This window comes from Pongo pygmaeus, chromosome 13, assembly GCF_028885625.2.
Source record: "Pongo pygmaeus isolate AG05252 chromosome 13, NHGRI_mPonPyg2-v2.0_pri, whole genome shotgun sequence".
Classification (NCBI taxonomy): domain Eukaryota; kingdom Metazoa; phylum Chordata; class Mammalia; order Primates; family Hominidae; genus Pongo; species Pongo pygmaeus.
This window is the reverse complement of record NC_072386.2, coordinates 128,370,955-128,390,744: the sequence shown is the minus strand read 5'-3', so window position 1 is coordinate 128,390,744 and position 19,790 is coordinate 128,370,955. Positions and strand designations below refer to the sequence as shown.

Here is a 19,790-nt window from a genome sequence, read left to right as displayed (position 1 = left end):
TAATGGAAGTCCATAGTCGACCCCTAAAATTGGTGAATAAAGACATGACAATACAAACATATATTTAGAAACATGAAGTAAATGCTCAAGAGCTGCAAGCAGGCTGCTTCTTCTCTAGAAAGACAGAAGATGATCGGCCAGGGGCGGTGGCTCACGTCTGTAATCCTAGCACTTTAGGAGGCCAAGGCAGATAGATCACTTGAGGTCAGGAGTTTGAGACAAGCCTGGCCAACATGGTGAAACCCTGTCTCTACTAAAAATACAAAAATTAGCCGGGTGTGGTGGCAGGCGCCTGTAATCCCAGCTACCAGGGCAGCTGAGGCACGAGAATCACTTGAACCTGGGAGGCAGAGGCTGCAGTGAGCCAAGATCGGGCCACTGCACTCCAACCTGGGCAACAGATCAAGACTCACTCTCAAAAAGAAAAAAAAGGGGGGAGGGGGGAGGGGGGAGGGATAGCATTAGGAGATATACCTAATGCTAAATGAGGAGTTAATGGGTGCAGCACACCAACATGGCACATGTATACATATGTAACAAACCTGCACGTTGTGCACATGTACCCTAAAACTTAAAAGTATAATTAAAAAAAAAAATTAAAAAAAGAAAAAAAAAAGACAGGAGAACAGCTTTTAAGTGTTTTAGCACTGATTTTTTAAATTATGTGCACGTGCCTGCATTATTTTAAAAAAGAAAAAATAAGGAAGCGATACATAGTAGCCACCCTGCTACTTGCCTGAGAAAGCCTTCCTGCTGGAAGATGACGTTTTGCTGAGACAAAAGCCTTGAGTCAAAGGAACCCTAGGATCTGATCCTCAGTGACCCTGGACATATTTAAACCCTAAGATGCCCCATTTACTAACTAATCCACAAATGGGGAATGGAGGATATATTCAACTACCTCAGTAGTTTGTTTGTTTTTTTTTCCTGAGACAGTCTCTCACTCCGTTGCCCAGGCTGCAATTACAGGCACGCACCACTATGCCCAGATAATTTTTGTATTTTCAGTAGAGACAGGGTTTCAACCATGTTGGCCAGGCTGGTCTCGAACTCCTGACCTCAAGTGATCCGCCCACCTCGGCTTCCTAAACTGCTAGGATTACAGGCATGAGCCACCACGGCTGGCCAGTTCTTTTTGGTATGAAAATGTATTGACTATCTTTGTAAATCAAGGAAAAGAAATGAAGTTAGATAAGTTTCCAGTGTCAGCTTTATTACCTTAATCATCTGGCAATTAATGAACCCTGACCCAGGAATCATTTCCCAGGTTTAGTGACAACAGTGATCACATGCCTACCTACTCTCCAGAAGGCCAGAGTTGCTGCGCTACACACAGGGGCTCCCTCACCTTCTCATACACCTTGATGATAAACCCTTAGAATCATGAATCTAAAAACAGAGCTTTTATTAACCTAAAATGACCATCACAGATATAACACGTTTAGCAAGCACCAGTTCTATAGCCAAACCACCTGCATCTCCATCTTCTCGACCACAAGCTCTTCAATCTTGGGCCTCACTGCGCCTGTCTTCTCATTTATAAACAGGGAGATAACAGTACCTACCTCCTAAGGTTGCTGCTAGGCTCAAATTATTGAATTCATGCAAGGCACTGGCACTATGGCAGGGTTGGACACAAGTCAGGGCTCAATCAACAGAGGCTGTCATTATCATCAGGTGTGTTAAGCCCTCTATTCAAGGCTGCCTATGGAACCGGAGACATCTGGAGCCATTTGCTCGTCGGTCATGTATTAAACACCTACTACGTGCCCAACACTGTACTAGGGCTAGTCCTATAACCGACTGGCCAAGTTATCTAACCCTTCCTCCTCAGATGAACAGGAAACAACAGGGCGGGCATAATGGCTCATGTCTGTAATCCTAGCACTTAGGGAGGTCGAGGCAGGCAGATCGCTTGAGTCCAAAAATTCAAGACCAGCCTGGGCAACATGGTGAAACCCCGGTCTCTACAAAAAAAATACAAAAAAATTGGCCAGGTGTGGCAGCACCCGAGGTGGGAGACTCCCTTGAGCCTGGGTGGTCGAAGCTGCAGTGAGCCGTGATCATGCCTCTGCATTCCAGCCTGAGCGACAAAGGGAGATCCTGTCTCAAAAAATAATAATAATAAATAATAATTTAAAAAAGGAAATAACAGCACCTGCTGCACAGGGTGAAGAAAACTGAGTGAGGCGCCTGATCTAAAAGTCTTGCACAGTGTGTGGGATCCAGTGGGTACTTCATAAATGATATAATTCATCACTACACGTCTTCTCTCCTACAAGCCTGGAAGTGACTTGAAGTTTTCTAATTTCGCTTTTTGTTCTCAGTGACTAATATTCATTCCTTGAATGCTGCAGGTAGTCAGCAAAAACTCCTTGCATTGAATTTAAGAATTCCCCTGCACCTTCCCAGTTTACTTATTTCAACACCCCCCAAAAATGCAGGAAAAAAATAAACAAAAAGGCCATACATTACCTGAGCTAAAATACAGTGTTAAGTCTATGCACCAGGATACTGTACGGCTTCTTACTACACCTTAACTTACTAAGTTTTAGAAGTCTCAACTGTTACTAGACAGTTAATTTCAAAGAAATACTTCTAAGCTGACAGTTTTCTCCAAACCGGTCCCTTATTTCAGCCCTAAGACCACACTATTTCTGCATCTCCAAGGACACACCACCTCCTGCTTGCTTTTCCTTCAGAGGGACGCCAGCGGTCCACTCGCAAGACTTTAATCTCTACGCTGCTTCCTTTCCTAAGCGAGGAAACAAACTATCCTTGAGAATGAGCACGGGGAAGGCCGAGACCATTAACAAAAGAATGTGAACTTTTTACATCCAGAGCCCTTTAAAGCTGCTGGTTTGGAAATAAACTTGAGTCCGCAAGCTTCCCACCGAGCGTGCTTTCCTGCTTCTGACAGCCAGGAGGGCTGGAGCAGCATTGTCTGGGGAGAAACACGCCGGGACTGGCCAACTTTTCGTTAAAGATGGTGCCATCCTACTCAGAACAAAGTGAAAGGTCAACGGAGCGAAGGAAGAGCTCCGAGAGGAGGGACAGCCTCGCCTCGGCCGGCGCTCCAAAGTTGGCCGGCCCCGCTACTTTTCCTTTTGTCCTCCGCACCTCCCCGGCACCCTGGCCGAGGCCCTCCCCGCAGATCCGGCTCGCGGGCGGCGGCGGCGGCGGCACGGGGTCCGTGGGGGGCGCGGGCGCAGGTACGCGGTCGCCTCCCTCACCTGCGCCCCCGCCCGCGCCCCCAGCCGCCGCCCGGCCCGCGCCGCGCACAAAGCGCGCCCGGCGGGAGCGCGGGCCGGACGCCCGGCGGCCTCGGCCCGGCCTCGGCCTGAGGCGGCGGCAGCGGTGGCGGCGGCGGCGGCGGCGGCGGCGGGGGGGCCCGGGGCCCCGCCCGCCCGCCGGCCGCCTGCAGCCGCCCCGCCCGGTTCTTCGCCCCCGCGCCGCCTCCACCGCTGCCCGCCGCCCCCGCGCCGCCCCCCGCCGGCCCCGCTGCTCACCTCGGCATCGGCGGCGGCCATGGCCCGGGCCCGCAGCGTGGCCCCGCCCCTCCCGCGCGCCATCGCCCCGCCCGCGCCTCGCGGCCCAGAGTCGGGGCGGGGCCGATCGCCTACGTCTGCGCCTGCGCCTGCGCCCGCGCCTGCGCGTTGGAGCCCGACCGGTGCGGCGCCTGCGCACTGGGACCAGGCTCCCGAGGCGCGGGGCCTGAGGCGGCCGGAAGCGGAACGCGCGCCCGCAGGGTAGGAGACCTGGAGCTGCAGAACCCGCCCGCCAGAGTCGTAGTAATGGATGGGGAGTAGCCTTCCCATTTTCAACACATATCTCATTCTAAATTGACGTTCTGGTGAGCTGGCCGAAGAAGGAGAAAGACCCGCGGATCCGACCTCTGACCTCTAACCCCGGACGCACTTTGATTTCGCCGGCTTGCGCTGAAGGCTGACTCCCTGGGCCGCAGCCTGGCGGGGGAGCCGCCTCTGGGGTGTCCCCGGCGCGGGAGGGTGCTCTGGTTCAGGCAGGTTCCCGTTGCAGCGGGGTTCCCCCGGTTGGGAGGAATGCCCCTGCCGAGGGGATGCTCCGGCTGGAGGGGGTGTCCCTAACGGCGGGGATGCCTGGACTGGCGGGGGTGTCCCACTGGGGAGGGTTTCCCGGTGGGGAGGTGCCTGGCGGGGGAGCGGCTCCGGCTAAGCATGGGTGTTCTGCTAGGAGGATGTGTCTGGCTGGGGGCGGTGTCCCAACCGGGAGGGTTGCCCTGATGGGGGAGGTTCCGCAGTTGTGGAGATGCCAACTTGGGGGGTGCTCCGGTTGGGGGGTGTGCCCTCTCTGGTTACCCCGCTCTCGCTACCACTCATATGCCTGCTGCCCAGATATGCACAAGCCAAGGCCTTTTCTGCAGACCAAGTAGCCTTCCCTGGAGAGCGCCCCCAGCACCACGGAAACTATCTATATGCCCCGCGGTGGCCAGCCCGCCTTATCCCAGCCCCGAGACCCAAAACAAGAAGCATGGACTGAATTTGAGGTTTCTGGATGGTCGCGTGAACCGAGGGGACGGGTACTGGACTGACAAGAAATGAGCCTTGAAGGTCAATCTGGGTGACACCCGAGTCTCCTGGTGAGTCGGGACTCCGGAGAATTATCTCAAGTCCAGCATAGACAGCGCACATAGACAGAAAAGGAAAGAGACAATCCCAAGTGCCAAGGGAACCTTCCCAGGTTTCTTTAGGGCAGCTAAACTGCTCTGTCAAAGCCTAAGTCCATTTATGACAGGCCGAGCACCCTGAGCCCTCGCAGGAGACACGAGCGCCTTCATGGCCCTCCTGCCCCACACTCACCTGCTGCTGTCTGTCCCTTCCCTGAAACCTTTATTTCAAGTGTCTTTGTGGCTTGCCTCTTTACTATCCTTGAGTTTAAATATCACCTCTTAAGGGAAGCCTTCCCTCTCCTCCCTAGTTAAAATGACACTGCCCCCCCATACCTGTCTTGGTTGACTGACTTTGCTCCATCACAGTGTGTGTCATCTGACTCCCACATCCTGATTTGGAATATTGTCTACCTACTAGAATGTAAGTCCATGGTGCCTAGAACAATATCTGGTGTACAGGAGACAAAATATTTGTTGACTGGGCCGGGCGCGGTGGCTCGCGCCTGTAATCCCAGCACTTTGGGAGGCCGAGGCGGGTGGATCACGAGGTCAGGAGATCGAGACCAGCCTGGCTAACATGGTGAAACCCCATCTCTACTAAAAATACAAAAAATTAGCCGGGGGTGTTGGCGGCGCCTGTAGTCCCAGCTACTCGAGAGGCTGAGGCAGGAGAATGGCATGAACCCAGGAGGCGGAGGTTGCAATGAGCCTAGATCGTGCCACTGCACTCCAGCCTGGGTCAAGACTCTCTCTCAAAAAAAAAAAAACAAAAACAAAAACAAAAAAAAAATTGTTGACTGAATAAAGGGAGTTAAAATGTGAAGAAAAATCCTTCACCAAGCAAACATCCAGGCTAAGTGAAGGTGTGGGAAGCAGCTGCAGGCAGCTTTTTCACTCCATTTTGTCATCAGCTGCTACCCTTGTGTGCCCCTCAGCACTTCTGTCAAAATGCTGCTCTCAGCACGTGACATGCTAACACTGCAGACTTCAGGTCGGTCCTGAGAGGCAGGCACTGTTCTTACCCACATTTTATAAGTGACTGAACTGAAGCAAGGGAGTGGTGAGAGGCAGTGACGGGATTCAGCCCAGGAGGCCTTCCTTTCAACCACACACTGCACTGCTTCCAGGAGGCGCTTCACAGATGACCCCACCTGTGGTACACTTTCTGCTGTTCTCCAATATTCATGCTGCCCATCCCACAATTAGTAAAATTTTAGCCAAGTACAGGACTGCCTGGCTAAAGACCACATTTCCAACGGGAAGGGGACAGGTCAGAGACAAAAACTGACAATCCATTTCCCAGTCTGTCCCTCAAAAGTCCCACCATTAGGCTGGGCAGTGGTGAAAGCTGTCAACAGCCATCTGGGAGCCAGGGATGGGAACCACTATGTAGGAATGACAACTCTGCCACAAGGCCAGGATCTGCCCCCTCTGGACTGTTCAAGAAATAAACTGTCATGCTATGAGGGTGGGGGGCTGTCCCCTACAGTCCCATGAGTTTTTTGTGGGGTTTTGTTTTTTATTTTTTGAGGCAGTTTCGCTCTGTCACCCAGGCCGGAGTACAGTGGCACAATCTCAGATCACTGTAACCTCTGCCTCCTGGGTTCAAGCGATTCTCCTGCCTCAGCCTCCTGAGTAGCTGGGATTACAAGCATGGCCCATGATGCCCAGCTATATATATATATATTTTTTTTTGTACAGATGGAATTTCACTATGTTGCCCAGGCTGATCTGGAACTCCTGACCTCAAGCGATCCACCTGCCTCAGCCTCCCAAAGTACTGAGATTACAGGTGGGAGCCACCGTGCCCGGCCTGGTCCTGTGCATTTTATAGATAAGGTAACTGACAAACCTAGCCACAGTCACCCCTTCACCCTACAGGAGAAGTGGAATTTGAACCCAGAGCCTTCTTCACCACCACCTCCATTGTTTCTGGAAGCACCCTCCAGGCAGGCCAGCCAGCATCACAGGGCCTCCCTTGGGGCTGGAACGTCTGCAGGATGCCCCTTTGAGAAATGCTGCTCCACAGAACCCTGCCTTTTAGGCCTTGGAGACGTGGGCAGGGGAGAAGCAGCGTCCCTCAGAGCCAGGCCTGGCAGTGGTGCCAGCAGGGGCCGAGGCCCAGGGAGCAGGGTCTCCTGTCAGAGGGACCTGGGCAAGCCCCTCCATGTGCCAGCTGGTTTCTCAGCAGGGGAGGTCCACACCATGCCGCCTGGGAACCTGGGTGCCTAAACGCAACAGGAGCCGAGGCACAAATTTAACCAAACACCAAAGTTGCGTGAGGCCCCAGTTCGTGAGCCGGGCTCCAAGGACATGTCCTTAGGCAGCTCTGGAAGGCCCAGCGCCAGCCCCCGTCCTCTGTTAAAGGGAACCAGCCCCGCGGCTCCGCCCCAGGCATGGTAGCCTGAGCGCACCCTCAGGGTAGTAGGGGCACCTGAGGAGCAGGGTCTGCCCTGGCATGAGCAGAGCCCAGGATGGGGTCAGGGTCAGGCCCTGCCAGAGGCTGGAGGGTGCCCAAGGCGAGGCCGGTGAGGCCCAGCTCTACAAATAAAGTGTTTTATTTACAGGAGTCGTCTCTCCAGGTCCCAGCTCCCTGCCACCCCCACCCCAGCCCCACGGAGAAGAGGGCGGATGCCAGAGGAGCTGGCAGAGGCTGGGCAGGTCCTGAGTGGGCCAGGCCAGGCCGAGAGAGAAGGCACGAGGCCCTGGGCGCCCCAGTCCCAGGGCAGAGGCCAGGCCTGCCTTGAGAAGGCAGCACGGGGTCAGCTCTCAGGGGTCAGGCTGGGGTCCACGCCGCCGCAGCTCTGCTCATAAGACGGTGGGGCCTCTGCAGGAAGAAAGCAGGGTCTGCATGGGGCTCCTGGCGTCCCCTCCCTGCCAAGCCCTGGCCCTCGACTCACCATAGGGGTAGCCCCAAGAGCTGTACTCTGGAGGAAGAATCAAGGTGCTGGTGGTGGGCATTGGCCCCCTGGAGCCCTCTGCAAAGTAGGGGACAGTGGCACCTGTTGAAATGCACAAGGGAGGGTGCAGCGGGTGTGAGGCAGGGCTGCCATCCTGAGGACAGGGCTCGGGTGCACCAGGCACAGAACTCAAGGTGGCCAGCAGGGGCTGCTGCTGCGAATGGCTCTTGGTGGAGAGGAAGACGGGGTCCAAGAATTGGAGGCCGCCAGCCGCAGCCTCAGCCTCCTCCTGGGGTGGTGCGGAAGGCACCACCAGGGGTGGGGCCCCAGGAGGCAGCCCCAGGCCTGGCCGGGGGCTCAATGGGGCATGGTTCACAGCAATATTGCCAATGAAGACCGGGAGGGTCACCGTAGCTTCCGGCGCCTTCAGAGAGACCTGGACAGGATTGAGGTGGGGCATGAGGGGCCAGGGCCAAGGCCACTAGGCCTCAGGCCACCCAGCCCCCAGCAGCACCAAACCTGTAAGTAGTAGTCGATGTGGATGAGGCTGCAGCCCGGCAGGGCCGACTGGGGCAAGGCAGGCACCAGGATCTGCTCGTGCCACTGCGCCCGCCGCCAGGCCTTGACGCCCGCACCCTCCACCTCTGCGATGGTCCGTACGTCGTGGATCCAGCGCTTGGCCTTATAGGACACTTTCTGGGGAAGGACCAGCCTGTGAGCCTGCGCAGGCTGCCAGCCCACCCCCAGGAGGCCGGTCCAGGCAACTGGCGGGGGCTCTGACCTGCAGCAGACTGGCCACCACAGGGCTGGTGTCCTTGCCTGACTGGTTCTCAATGTCGGCATGCAGCTGCAGTGCCTGCCCCACCACATAGCCGCGGAGATCAGTGCTGGCTGTGAGGACCACGCTGCCCGTCTTCACCAGCTTGTAGGAGAACTTCTTGGTGGCAGAGGCCACGTTGGGTTGCTTGGGGGGAGGGCCAGGGAGGGGCTTAGCAGGTGTGGGCAGGCTGGATCCCTGTGGCATTGGGACAGGCCCCTCAGCCCTGCCACGCCCTGCCCCTGGACATCAGCAGTCAGCTCAGGGCAAAGAGGCCACTGCCTCCAGACCCTGGCCCCCCTCACCTCAGCTGGGGACAGGACACTGGGATGAAGCAGTGCCTGCCCAGCTCTTCCCCAGCCTCCATGAGGGTGGGGACCCACCAAGGAGGTCACTGTGCCATCCTCACCTCAATGTCTGGGATGCTGTTCAGGTTCAAGGGGCTCAAGATATAGAACACGAGGCTGCACTTGTGATCCTTGGAAAACCGTGGCGTGTGGATGGTGGCCCTCACCTGGTGCACGATCTTCCCAAAAGGACCCTCAAAGGACGTGGGTGCTGTGGCTGGGGAGAGAGCAGGCACTGGCACCTGGCTGCCTTCCACCCTGCAGAGCCCACCTCCCAGGACCAGTTGGTCATCACCAGGCCTGTCCAGGCTGGGCTCTCACCAGGAAGCAGGAACTGGAAGGGGAAGCTGTGCTCTCCAGCGGGCAGGCTCCCTGCAGAGACAGGAGGGAGGTGGGGGGCGGTGGGGACAGGCCTCAAGAGGCCTGAGGTGGCCACAGGGCCAGGATAAGAGTGGGCACTGCAGCTGACCAGCTCACACTGGGTCTCCCTGTCTCAGTCACCAGCGCCACAGCAGTACAGGGCTGTGGCCTGGGTGAAGGACTGGGGATAAGAGCTTGGCTTGAACAGGAGAGTGGTTTGGGAATGGGGCAAGGGTGAAACAGCTGTGCCAGGGGTCAGAGCACACCCAAATCCAGCACAAGGGGAAGGTGGCCCCTTCAGCCACCCAGCGCCTATGAGAAAGCCATCAGGGCTCACAACCCTGGGACAGGATGGGCCAGTGCCAGATCCAAGAGGCAGATCTAGGAAAGGGGGAGGACAAAAGGACAGACAGGCCCCACTCCAAGGGCTGCCCCCAGGGGTCACCACTGGGGAACTGGCTCCCAAACTTACCCTTGTCTGCCAGCGACAGGGAACTGTTGAAGTAACCCTCCTCCACTACCCACGCTGTGTCATTAGCCTTGTTGGAGACCCCGCAGGAACCTGTGCAGGTCACCCGGATGGCTGCAAAGGGGAAGGCTGCATGAGCCCCAGCCAGCCGACGGCCCAGGCCCCTAATTGCTGCTAGCACACGAATTCGACCTGGGGCCAAGCAGCGCCACCTGGGCAGGGTCCTGGGAAGGCCAGTGAGCAAGCAGCCCATGCCACTTCAGAGGACATCTGCCCATCTCCTGTCTTGGGGGGCTCCGAGGGAATCAGGCTGGTGAGGGGCCTGACCAGCACAAAACGACGTCTGCCCTGCAACCCAGAGCAGAAAGACCCCAACGCTCATCCAGATGATGGCTGGGTTACCCCCCAAATTGGTAACCTTGGCTCCTAGCCAGACCTGTGAAAGCTCAGCTGCCTACAGGAGATACTCGGGACACACCAAGGGACGCATCTTCTTGCTGCCCTGTGGACAAGTCAGTTAGGCAGGGAAGGACCCATCCACGCTCCAGGAAGCTAACTGCCAACCATCATGCTGCAGGAATGTAGCCAGACCCGCCTGGGCAGACAATGTTCCACAGTCAGCACACCGTTGGGTGGGGCCCTACTTCCTAGGCGAGCACTGCCCAGCGGGGCTGACTTTCTGCATCAGGAGACGGCTCGGTCCTCTCCAGCCTCCCCAGGGGAGTGCCCAGACCAGGAACTGCTTGAGGCAGAGGTGGCCACTGTTCTGTGGCCAGGAACACAAATTCCTCAGTCCAACAGATGTGTGTCCAGAAACCACAACGATCAGAAGATCATGGCTGGACAACCAGGTCCAGCAGAAGCTGGTCACAAGGGAGGACAGACACAGCACAAGTACACACAGCACAAGACCCAGGTGGGCAGGGGTTGGGGGAGCCAGCGGCAGGCCACCTGCAGCTCCAGCCCCTCTTCTCCCTGCAGGGCTGAGTCAGGGCCAAAGATGGCCACCTCCCTGCCTGGTCCTGGTGGGGGTCACGTGAGGAGAAGGTGACTCAGACTCTGACACCTGCTGACGGAGCAGCCAGGCAGGAGGAGTACCGGTGTGCGGAGGGCCCAGGGTCAGCCATACCTGCCTCACCTGTGGTCTCCCCAGCAGGCCCCACCTGTAGCCCAGGCCTTCTGCCTGCCACCCAGAGCAGCAGGATTCCTCTCACAATCCTTGGCTCAGCCGCAGCCCCACGTGGCTCTCCATATGCATCCTGCCCTCTGCCTCGGCAGCTGCCAGGCCCAGTCCCCCATCCCTGAGGGTGGCCCTTGCTTCCTGCTGCACGCCCTCTACTCCCTGGGCGCTGCCAGGGCCTGGCCTCAGCCTCCATTCCAGCCCAGCCTTGCCACCCCAACCTCAGTCCATTTTTTGGTTGTTGTTGTTGTTGTCGTCGTTGTTGTTTTTTAGACACGGTCTCACTCCCGCCACCCAGGCTAGTGTGCAGTGGCACGATCTCGGCTCACTGCAGCCTTAACCTCCTGTGTTCAAGCGATCCACCCATCTCAGCCCTGCAAGTAGCTGGGACTACAGGCACATGCCACCACACCTGGATTTTGTTTGTTTGTTTGTTTTGTATTTCTTATAGAGACGGGGTTTTGCCATGCTGTCCAGGCTGGTCTCAAACTCCTGAGCTCAAGCAATCCGCCTGCCTCAGCCTCCCAAAGTGTTGGGATTACAGGCATGAGCCACAGTACCCAGCTCTGCTCTGATTTTGAATCCATGTTCTGTTAGCCAGGCCCTCCTCGGGCCAGACCCCATACTGTTTTCATGCTGAAAATCTGTAACACCAGTAATCCTCCTGTGGACCAGCAGACAGCCCAACAGAAGCACACGGGCATGAGCAAGCACAGAGGAGGGTGGGCGTGGCTGAAGCAAGGAAAGGAGGCCTGGGGACTGGAAATGCTGCAATGCTTTTAACACTCCTAACAGACTGCACATCCCCGCCTTGAATCCCGCAAATGCTGGGACCCAGCTGGGTGCAGTGGCTCACACCTGTAATCCCAGCACTTTGAGAGGCCAAGGCGGGTGGATCACTTGAGGTCAGGAGTTCAAGACCAGCCTGGCCGACATGGTGAAACCCCATCTCTACTAAAAATGCGAAAAAGGCTGGGCATGGTGGCTCATGCCTGTAATCCCAGCACTTTGGGAGGCCAAGGCAGGCAGATCACCTGAGGTCAGGAGTTCGAGACCAGCCTGAGCGACATGGAGAAACCCCATCTCTACTAGAAATACAAAATTAGCTGGGCGTGGTGGCGCATGCCTGTAATCCCAGCTACTAGGGAGGCTGAGGCAGGAGAATCGCTTGAACCTGGGAGGCGGAGGTTGCGGTGAGCCGAGATCGCGCCATTGCACCCCAGCCTGAGCAACAAGAGTGAAACTCCATCTCAAAAAAAAAAAAAACAAAAAACAAAAATTAGCCAGGCGTGGTGGCACACGCCTGTAATCCCAGCTACTTGGGAGGTTGAGGCATGAGGATCACTTAAACCCAGGAGACAGAGGTTGCAGTGAGCTGAGATTGCACAAACGCACTTTAGCCTGGGTGACAGAGCGAGACTTCATGCCAAAAAGAAAAAGAAAGAAAAATGCTGGAACCCACAGAGGATGCCGGAAAGGGGGCAGTGGTCCCCAGACTAACCCATATGCCAGCCAAGCACCCTCAAGTGACCCCAGCTGGTGGCACAGAACTGAAGATTAACCCTGCCCTCACTGTCCAGATTCCTAACCCACAACGCTGTGAGATATAATAAAATGGTTGTGTTAACTGTTTAAGAATGGTGTGTGACTTGAGGTGACCGTGACTTTTACGCAGCAGTAGATAATTGGAACAGACGTCCAACCTCACTAGAAATTACAGAAAACCCAGCCGGGCGTGGTGGCTCAGCCTGTAATCCCAGCACTGTGGGAGGCCGAGGTGGGTGGATCATGAGGTCAGGAGATCGAGATCATCCTGGCTGACACGGTGAAACCTCCGTCTCTACTAAAAATACAAAAAATTAGCCAGGTGTGGTGGCGGGCGCCTGTAGTCCCAGCTACTCGGGAGGCTGAGGCAGGAGAATGGCGTGAACCCGGAAGGTGGAGCTTGCAGGGAAAACCCAAATGACCTACCATTTCAATCCATCAGATTGACAAATATTAAATGCCTCGACACAGCTGGGCGCAGTGGCTCATGCCTGTAATCCCAACACTTTGGGGGGCCAAGGCGAGCGGATTGCTTGAGGCCAGAAGTGTGACAGCAGTCTAGGTAACACGGTGAAACCCTGTCTCTACCAAAACTACGAAAGATTAGCTGGGTGTGGTGGCGCGTGCCCCTGGTCCCAGTCACTCAGGAGGCTGTGGTGGGAGGATTGATCGCTCGAGCCCCGGAGGAAGAAGTTGCAATGAGCCAAGATTGCACCACTGCATTCCAGTCTGGGTGACAAAGTGAGACCTCATCTCAAATAAAATGAATGTCTTGGGGCCGGGCACAGTGGCTCACGCCTGTAATCCCAGCACTTTAGGAGGCTGAGGCGGGCGGATCACCTGAGGTTGGGAGTTCGAGACCCACCTGACCAACATGGAGAAACCCCGTCTCTACTAAAAATACAAAATTAGTCGGGCCTGGTGGCGCATGCCTGTAGTCCCAGCTACTCGGGAGTCTAAGGCAGAATAATCACTTGAACCAGGGAGGCAGAAATTGTGGTGAGCAGCTGAGATTGCGCCACTGCACTCCAGCCTGGGCAACAAGAGCAACGTAAAAAATAAATAAATAAATAAATATCTTAACACACGTTGGAGGGAGGTGGAACACAAATACCCCTTATTCCAGTCCAACTGCAGACAGGTACGAGGTTCTGGCAAAGAGTGGGACAGGTCTACTGTAATTTTACCTGTGCATACCAGGAGACCCAGAATTCTGCTTAGAATCTCATGGTATTTAACTGAGAGCCTCACACACCACTGCTCATACTAGCAAAGCATCGCAAAAACCATCATGGGACATCTGACTCCACAAAAACAAACAGTATCCAACTGACCCTTGGGTCATCCTAAGGGTCCAGGTTCTGTGATCTTCCCAACGCCCATGCAGATGGCCCCATTTTGCACATACACCAAGGCTCTTTGAGATGACTCTGCCAAAGCAGCCTCCAACCACTGTCCAAAGTGAAACCTGTCCTGAGCTGCCCCACACACTCCTCAATAAGAACACGGGAGGCACAGGGCTCCCGCACAGCTGCCAGCTGCTTCCCTGCCAAAACACCTGGAGCTGCTCCTCTGCCTCTCAGCAAGTGCTTCAGGTCAGGCTGGGTGAATTTCCTAGGGAGCCCGTTTTCACTGGCCAGGCCAATGGCAGTGCCCATGTTTCTGCCTTTTCAAATCATCGAATCAGGCAGGACCACAGGATGCAGTTCTGCCCATGGAGAAGCCAGAGCAGTACACGGGGTCCATTGTGAGGGGTCTCCTTGCTGCTGGAGGCGTATGACCCCACTCCCTCTTCTTTCCAGCTTGCAGACTGCTTGTGATGGCAGAACAGGCTGAGGGGAACCGAGCCTTTCGCAACAGGAAAGCCACCAGGCAGGGCTTGGCTGCAGGACTGAGTGGTTCAGTGGCAGTCACCTAGTCAGAGTGTGACTTCTTCCGCCTTCTGGACTTGAATGTTGCACCTCTTTGCAGGGGCCCTGCAAGCCCTGTCCCTCCTCCCCCATGCAGGTTTAAAAAATGTTTCCTAGCCGGGCATGGTGGCTCACGCCTGTAATCCCAGCACTTTGGGAGGCCAAGGTGGGCGGATCACGAGGTCAGGAGATTGAGACCATCCTGGCTAACACGGTGAAACCCCGCCTCTACTAAAAATACAAAAATTAGCCGGGTGTGGTGGCGGGCACCTGTAGTCCCAGCTCTTAGGGAGGCTGAGGCAGGAGAATGGCGTGAACCGGGGAGGCAGAGCTTGCAGTGAGCCAAGATCGCGCCAGCGCACTCCAGCCTGGGCGACAGAGTGAGACTCCGTCTCAAAAAAATAAATAAATAAAATAAAAATAAAAAATGTTTCCTGTGTTCAGATGCACAACCAAGGACACGCTGTTGGAGGCTGCAGGCTGCTCTGACTCTAAGGAAGATCATGATTGGGCCGTGTTGTCGAGTGACCACTGGAACTTTCTTCTCCAGCTGGGGCTCCCACCTGTTCAGCAGCCCCTCCCTTGCACCACCTGCACTTGGACCATGAAGACCCAACCACTCCTCATCCTCATCCCAAAGGACTCACGCCTGCCACAGAAGCTGTGACCTGTAAGCCACTCCCCCAGTCCTGTTTCCAAATCTGTATCATGAGAGGAACAACCGTGCCACTTGCCAGGGCGCTGAGGGTTACTGAGGCTGGCCCATGGCACGTGGAGAGAATTGCATCGGGCCCACCATGAGTGCTCCGAGAACCACTGTCGGCCCTGGTCGCCCATCCCAGTAACAGCAGAACAAGAGGTGGTCCTGCCTGACTTCCAGCCCTGGACTGGGCCAGCCTGGGCTCCAGAAAACTGCTCCCTCCCAGGCCTCCCTCCGCGTAAGCCCTTGAGACAGCCGGTGTGCTCATGGCTGGGTGCTGATTGTCACCGACACTCATCGGCAGAGTAAGTGAGCAAGCCCTGGGGCCCGGGCAGGGCTGCTGTCCTCCTGGGGGCTGAGGGCCTCCCTACTGGCTCCTAGCAGGATTGACAGGCATCCTTTGAATAAGGAAAAGAAACCATGGTCCTTCCGTTCCCATCCCAGGCAGGGCTGGGGGAAACCCCCGGGGGCCCCTGTACACCCTCCCACCTCACTTGCAGCAGCCTGAATCATGCGCTCTCCGGCCCATCAGGGCCCATCTCCTACTCCTTAGCTCATGACCCTCCTTCTTCTCCCTCACTCAGACCAGCCTCTGTGAGGTAGGACCATCAGCCAGTGCTCCCTCGGCTCTTGGGCCAGCTGCCCAAAGTGCTGGGATTACAGGCGTGAGCATTCACCCACCCACCACGTCCACCCGGAGGCCAGGGGAGCCTGCACACCCAGGCCAGTCACGCACCACGGGGCCGTCCCTTCCCTGTGGTCAGCAATGGCCTGCTCGCCCCAGGCCACGCCAGGGGAAGGACGACAGGGCCCTGCCCTGCCCTCAGCCAGGATCCAGCCGGCCTCGCCACACACTTCACCTGTACCCAAGAGATGTGTGTGCTCTCTCTGCCCTGCCACAGCCACACGTGCCCCCACCCAGACCCCAAACTCAAGGTTGGGACAGAGGAAGGGAGGCTGTGGGGTCATCCCAGGAGGCCCAGTGGGGCCAGGAGCCTGACAGAAGCACCTACCACCGGGCTTCTTCCGAGGCCCCACAGCCTCAGGCGGTGCAAGGTCAGGGCCACAGCACCATCACCTGTCCCAGGAGGCTGAGAGGACAGAACAGAGATTGTGGGTTCTCAGCAGGCACAAAAGCGGTGCTATCACCCACGCGCAGGCCCAGCGGTCAAGGTCCAGCGGCAAGTCCACGGGCTGTGGCATAGGCCAAGCAGCCCAGGTGGTTCCCACAGGAGGCCAAGGTAGAGAAGTCCCCAGCAGGGACGCGGCACTCACAGCCAGGGGCCGGGCAGAGGCAGCCTCACCTCGCGGGCCGGCCCTCACCTCCAGGGCGCCCTGCCAGCGGCCACTGCAGCAACCCGATACCCAGTCCCAGAGGCCCAGGCGTCCGCCTCGGCAGGGGGCCGGCGAGGCCTGCTGGCGGGTGGCAGGGGGCGCAGGGAGCCGCAGCAGGTGTCTGCACCCCGCCGGGACCGCACGCCCGGGCCAGGAGTGGCTCTGCAGCCAGAGCGCCTGCGCCGGGAGCCAGGGTGCGGGAAGGAGCCCAGCAGGTGCGAGCGCGGAAGGGGAGGGTCGCAGGCCTGCGTGCGCCCGCGCTCTGGGCGTCCACAGTGGACCCGATTCAGGCCCCGCCGGGACCCCGCCGCCCCTCGGCGAGAGGGCAGGAAGGGCAGACACGGAAGGGCGGCGCCGCCCGGACCTCCTCGGCGCCGCCGAGCCCGCTCCCCAGCAGTCCCGGGCGGCGAAGACAGCGACTCCGCGGGCCCAACCCGGGGCCAGGCGACGGCAGCCGCTTCCGGGAGCCCTGGCCCCGCGCAGGTGCGGCCAAAGGCCCTCCCCGAGGACCCGCGCCCACCTCGGAACGGCAGCGGTGCCCCCAAGCGCACGCGCACGGTCCCAGCCAGCGGCTCCCCGGGGCTGTAGACGACGCGGCCGTGGCTCAGGCTGATCTCGAAGAGCTGCACTCGCCCCATGCCGCGGCCTCACCGGCCCGCCGCGCAGCGACGCCCCCGCCGGCCGCCAGCGAGCCCCGGCTCCGAGGCCCGGCCCCGCCCCCTCCTATGCCCCGCCCCCATCCGTCCCAATCCCGGCCCCGCCCCTATCCGGCCCCTCCCAGGCCCTGCCCCGCCCCCCCGTGAGCTGCCACTCGGAGACCCGGCCCCTCCCCTATTCCCCGCCCCTCCCCTATTCCCCGCCCCATCCGTCCGTGTGGCCCCGCCCCCTTGTTATTCCCCGCCCCTCTGACGGCCCCCTCGCCCCGCCCCCGCCCTTCGCCCCTGCCTCGGCCGCCCCACCCCTGCCCCGCCCCCCGGCCGCGCTCAGCCATCCCCGGCCTCGGCCCAGTCCCGGCTGGGTAGGTGCTGCGCTGCGTCGGGCGCCGCTTAAGGGACTTGAGGCGCAAGCGTCCCCTGCGTCCCCCAAGGAGGGAGTCACCGTCGCGTCTCCGTCGGGGGGCGGTGCTGGGGGCGGGGCCGAGGCGACCTCTGAGACTGGGAAGGGCTCCCCGCTGCGCTCTGCGGCGGGCAGAACCCACTCCTCCGGCCCCACCCTCCGCCCGTCCCGCCCAGGGGTCTCCCTCACCCCGAGTCGCGGAAAAACGTCACGGGGCCGCTCGGGCGTCCTGGGTGGGGATGCTCCGCCGCCTAGGACCTGCCCCGCCTCAACCCCCACCCCCGGCTCCTGCCCCGCACCCCCAACCTTCTCCGCACCTACCTCGCGTCCCAGCACCTGTCGCGCCCCTCCGGAACCTGCCCGCCCTCCCGGTACCTGCCTACCCCCGCAACTATCCCGCCCCCCAACACCTGCCTCGCCCAACCCCTCCCCCCGCCCCGCCCCCTGCCTTCCCCGCACCTGCCCGGAGTGCCAGCACCTGCCCCGCCCCCCGCTATCCCCCTCCTTGCTGGCCTGATGGGGTGTGGTCCCAAGGGAGCCACACTTGGGCGGAGGCCCTTGGGCAGGGGTCCGCAGCGGAAGGGTCGGGGGCCAGGTGGGGCGAGGACTTGGATCACTTGAAACCAGGGGGAACACACTCCCATTTATCTTTTTTAAAGGGTCCCTTTGTAGAGAGTGAGCCGCGGGGGGTGGGACTCAAATACCCCGGGGGACCTAAGGCGGGAGAGACCCGTTGGATAGTCCTGGAGAGGGAAGGCGTCCAAATCGCCAAGGACCAGCTCACCATGGAGTGGGTGAGCGGGCCCCAGTGCTGGGATTTTTTCTAGGACAGCCGGTGAAGAGAGTGGCCTTCTCTGATGGAGAGGACGGACCTAGATACACATGGTTTGCAGGTGGGAGGGTCATCATATGCAGAGTCTGAGGTGCCACTGATCCCCAATGGACCAGGTACTTCCGTGCATGAGCCTGGGAGTCAAGCACTAAAATGTTGCCATCCCTAGTTGGTAGAAGGTAACAGATCAGGGAGGAGGAGTCTGGCACCCCAGCAAAGAGAGAGGGGCTCACAGGCTGGAGGGGCCCCCGGGCCAGGGTGGGAGAGGCCCTGAAGCCCCAGGCCCAGCTGACTCCCTTAGGATTCCGATGTTTCAGGAGGTGGGTCTAACTGGCCATACTCCAGACACTTTCCTGCCAAGGCTATGCACAGGCAGAATTCCCGAACAAGAGAGAAGGGTGCCGTGGGATGGCAAGGATTGTGGACAGCCCTCCCGAATGCAGTCGGCCATGCCAGAAGTCAGAAAGAAGGTGTTTCACCGGGCGCGGTGGCTCGCACCTCTAATCCCAGCACTTTGGGAGGCCGAGGTGGACGGATCACGAGGTCAGGAGATCAAGACCATTCTGGCTAACACGGTGAAACCCCATCTCTACTAAAAATAAAAAATAAAAAATAAAAAAAATTAGCCGGGTGTGGTGATGGGCGCCATAGTCCCACCTACTTGGGAGGCTGAGGCAGGCGAATGGCGTGAATCCAGGAGGCGGAGCTTGCAGTGAGCCAAGATCGCGCCACTGCACTCCAGCCTGGGTGACAGAGTGAGACTCCATCTCAAAAAAAGAAAAAGAAAAAAAAGAAAGTGTTTCAAGCAAGGGACAGACAGACTGTGTTGCAAGCTACTGAGATGGAAGACAATGGACACAGAACATAGGTGGCCTTTATCCCAGGTCAGCCACAATCTAAGCCCCACAGGACTCTGCACATCCTTGATTCTGACCCTATCTCCCACCTATCCTGTGTTCCAGAAACCACCACCAGCACCAACCGCCCTGTCATTAGACTCTTCTCCAAGCATACTTCTAGCCGCACTCTAATGAAAACCTGGCTTCCCCTGGAGCTTTCGGGTGGAGAGATGTCTTTTTGCAGGATCCCTCTACCTCTGGGTCTGTAGGTGGGGTTGGGGCCCTCCTGGCTCCTTCCTAACACTACCAGGCCGTTCTCCATCCTGGGAGCTACCATGTGTAAGCTTCCTGGTCTCAGAATCACCAGCACCACCTTTGCTCTGGTCAGCATCTTCATTTCTTGGTGATTTTAGCTCCTAACTCACTGTCATTCTCTCCAAGTGTGGAAACTCAGTGCTTCCAAATCCACACAGGCAATCCTTCCAGCCTCCTGCCCTATATCCTAAAAGTACCTGGGTTTTGTTTGAATCAGGTATGGTAAAGTGACAGACTAGGAGACAAGTGCCACAAAGGATTTACTACTCGTGGTTCTCAGGAGGAGGGGCCCTGCCATGCCACGCAGGGCCAGAAGGGGAAATACCAGGGTCAGGAGGCGCCAGGAGAGAGCATGACCCAGAGCCTTTTTTGTGTTTTCCTCAGGATGAAAATGGACAAGGCAGGGTAAGTAAGTGTGAGCAAGTTTAGGATTAGATAGCTTGAATCATGTCAGCAGACTCTAGGTCACAGCAGGGGGCTCTAGGTGTCTGGTATCTGTCCCTGGGGGATGCAGGGCAGGAGAAATGCTGGCTTGGG

At 58.0% G+C, this 19,790-nt stretch overlaps 3 protein-coding genes across 13 annotated transcripts in view; 1 reads left to right on the top strand and 2 right to left on the bottom strand.

Annotated features, from left to right (window-relative positions):
* The window catches only part of EHMT1 (euchromatic histone lysine methyltransferase 1), a 225,808-nt gene extending 222,189 nt beyond the window's left edge, over window positions 1-3,619 (bottom strand). For 4 of the 6 annotated variants that reach the window (XM_054501952.2, XM_054501956.2, XM_054501954.2 and 1 more), the window contains exon 1: window positions 3,510-3,615. In XM_054501952.2, the coding sequence (XP_054357927.1) occupies window positions 3,510-3,572 (63 nt within the window). In that variant the 5' untranslated portion in view covers window positions 3,573-3,615. Of the gene's footprint in view, window positions 1-3,509 lie in introns of all 6 variants that reach the window. The other 2 variants (XM_054501965.2, XM_054501963.2) reach the window with 2 other exon arrangements.
* A 79-nt stretch (window positions 3,620-3,698) lies between these two features.
* LOC129044217 (uncharacterized protein ARRDC1-AS1) lies at window positions 3,699-7,217 on the top strand. Its single transcript, XM_054501951.2, has 2 exons — window positions 3,699-4,618; window positions 6,350-7,217. Exon 2 carries the CDS (start codon window positions 6,350-6,352, stop codon window positions 6,878-6,880), a length of 531 nt encoding a protein of 176 aa, XP_054357926.1. The 5' UTR covers window positions 3,699-4,618; the 3' UTR covers window positions 6,881-7,217.
* ARRDC1 (arrestin domain containing 1) lies at window positions 7,189-16,926 on the bottom strand. Of its 6 annotated transcripts, none has more exons than XM_063650117.1 (8): window positions 16,732-16,926; window positions 9,545-9,655; window positions 9,034-9,084; window positions 8,775-8,929; window positions 8,330-8,563; window positions 8,068-8,244; window positions 7,549-7,984; window positions 7,189-7,475 (listed from the first exon to the last, which is right to left on the bottom strand). In XM_063650117.1, the coding sequence occupies exons 1-8, from the start codon at window positions 16,847-16,849 to the stop codon at window positions 7,411-7,413; spliced, it is 1,347 nt and encodes a 448-aa protein (XP_063506187.1). In that variant the 5' UTR covers window positions 16,850-16,926; the 3' UTR covers window positions 7,189-7,410. The 6 variants fall into 6 exon arrangements, with proteins under 6 accessions (XP_063506187.1, XP_054357921.1, XP_054357925.1 ...); XM_054501946.2 differs by having other exon boundaries at window positions 8,330-8,512; XM_054501950.2 differs by having other exon boundaries at window positions 8,330-8,512; window positions 8,880-8,929; window positions 16,732-16,917.
* Between the last annotated feature and the right edge of the window lie 2,864 nt (window positions 16,927-19,790).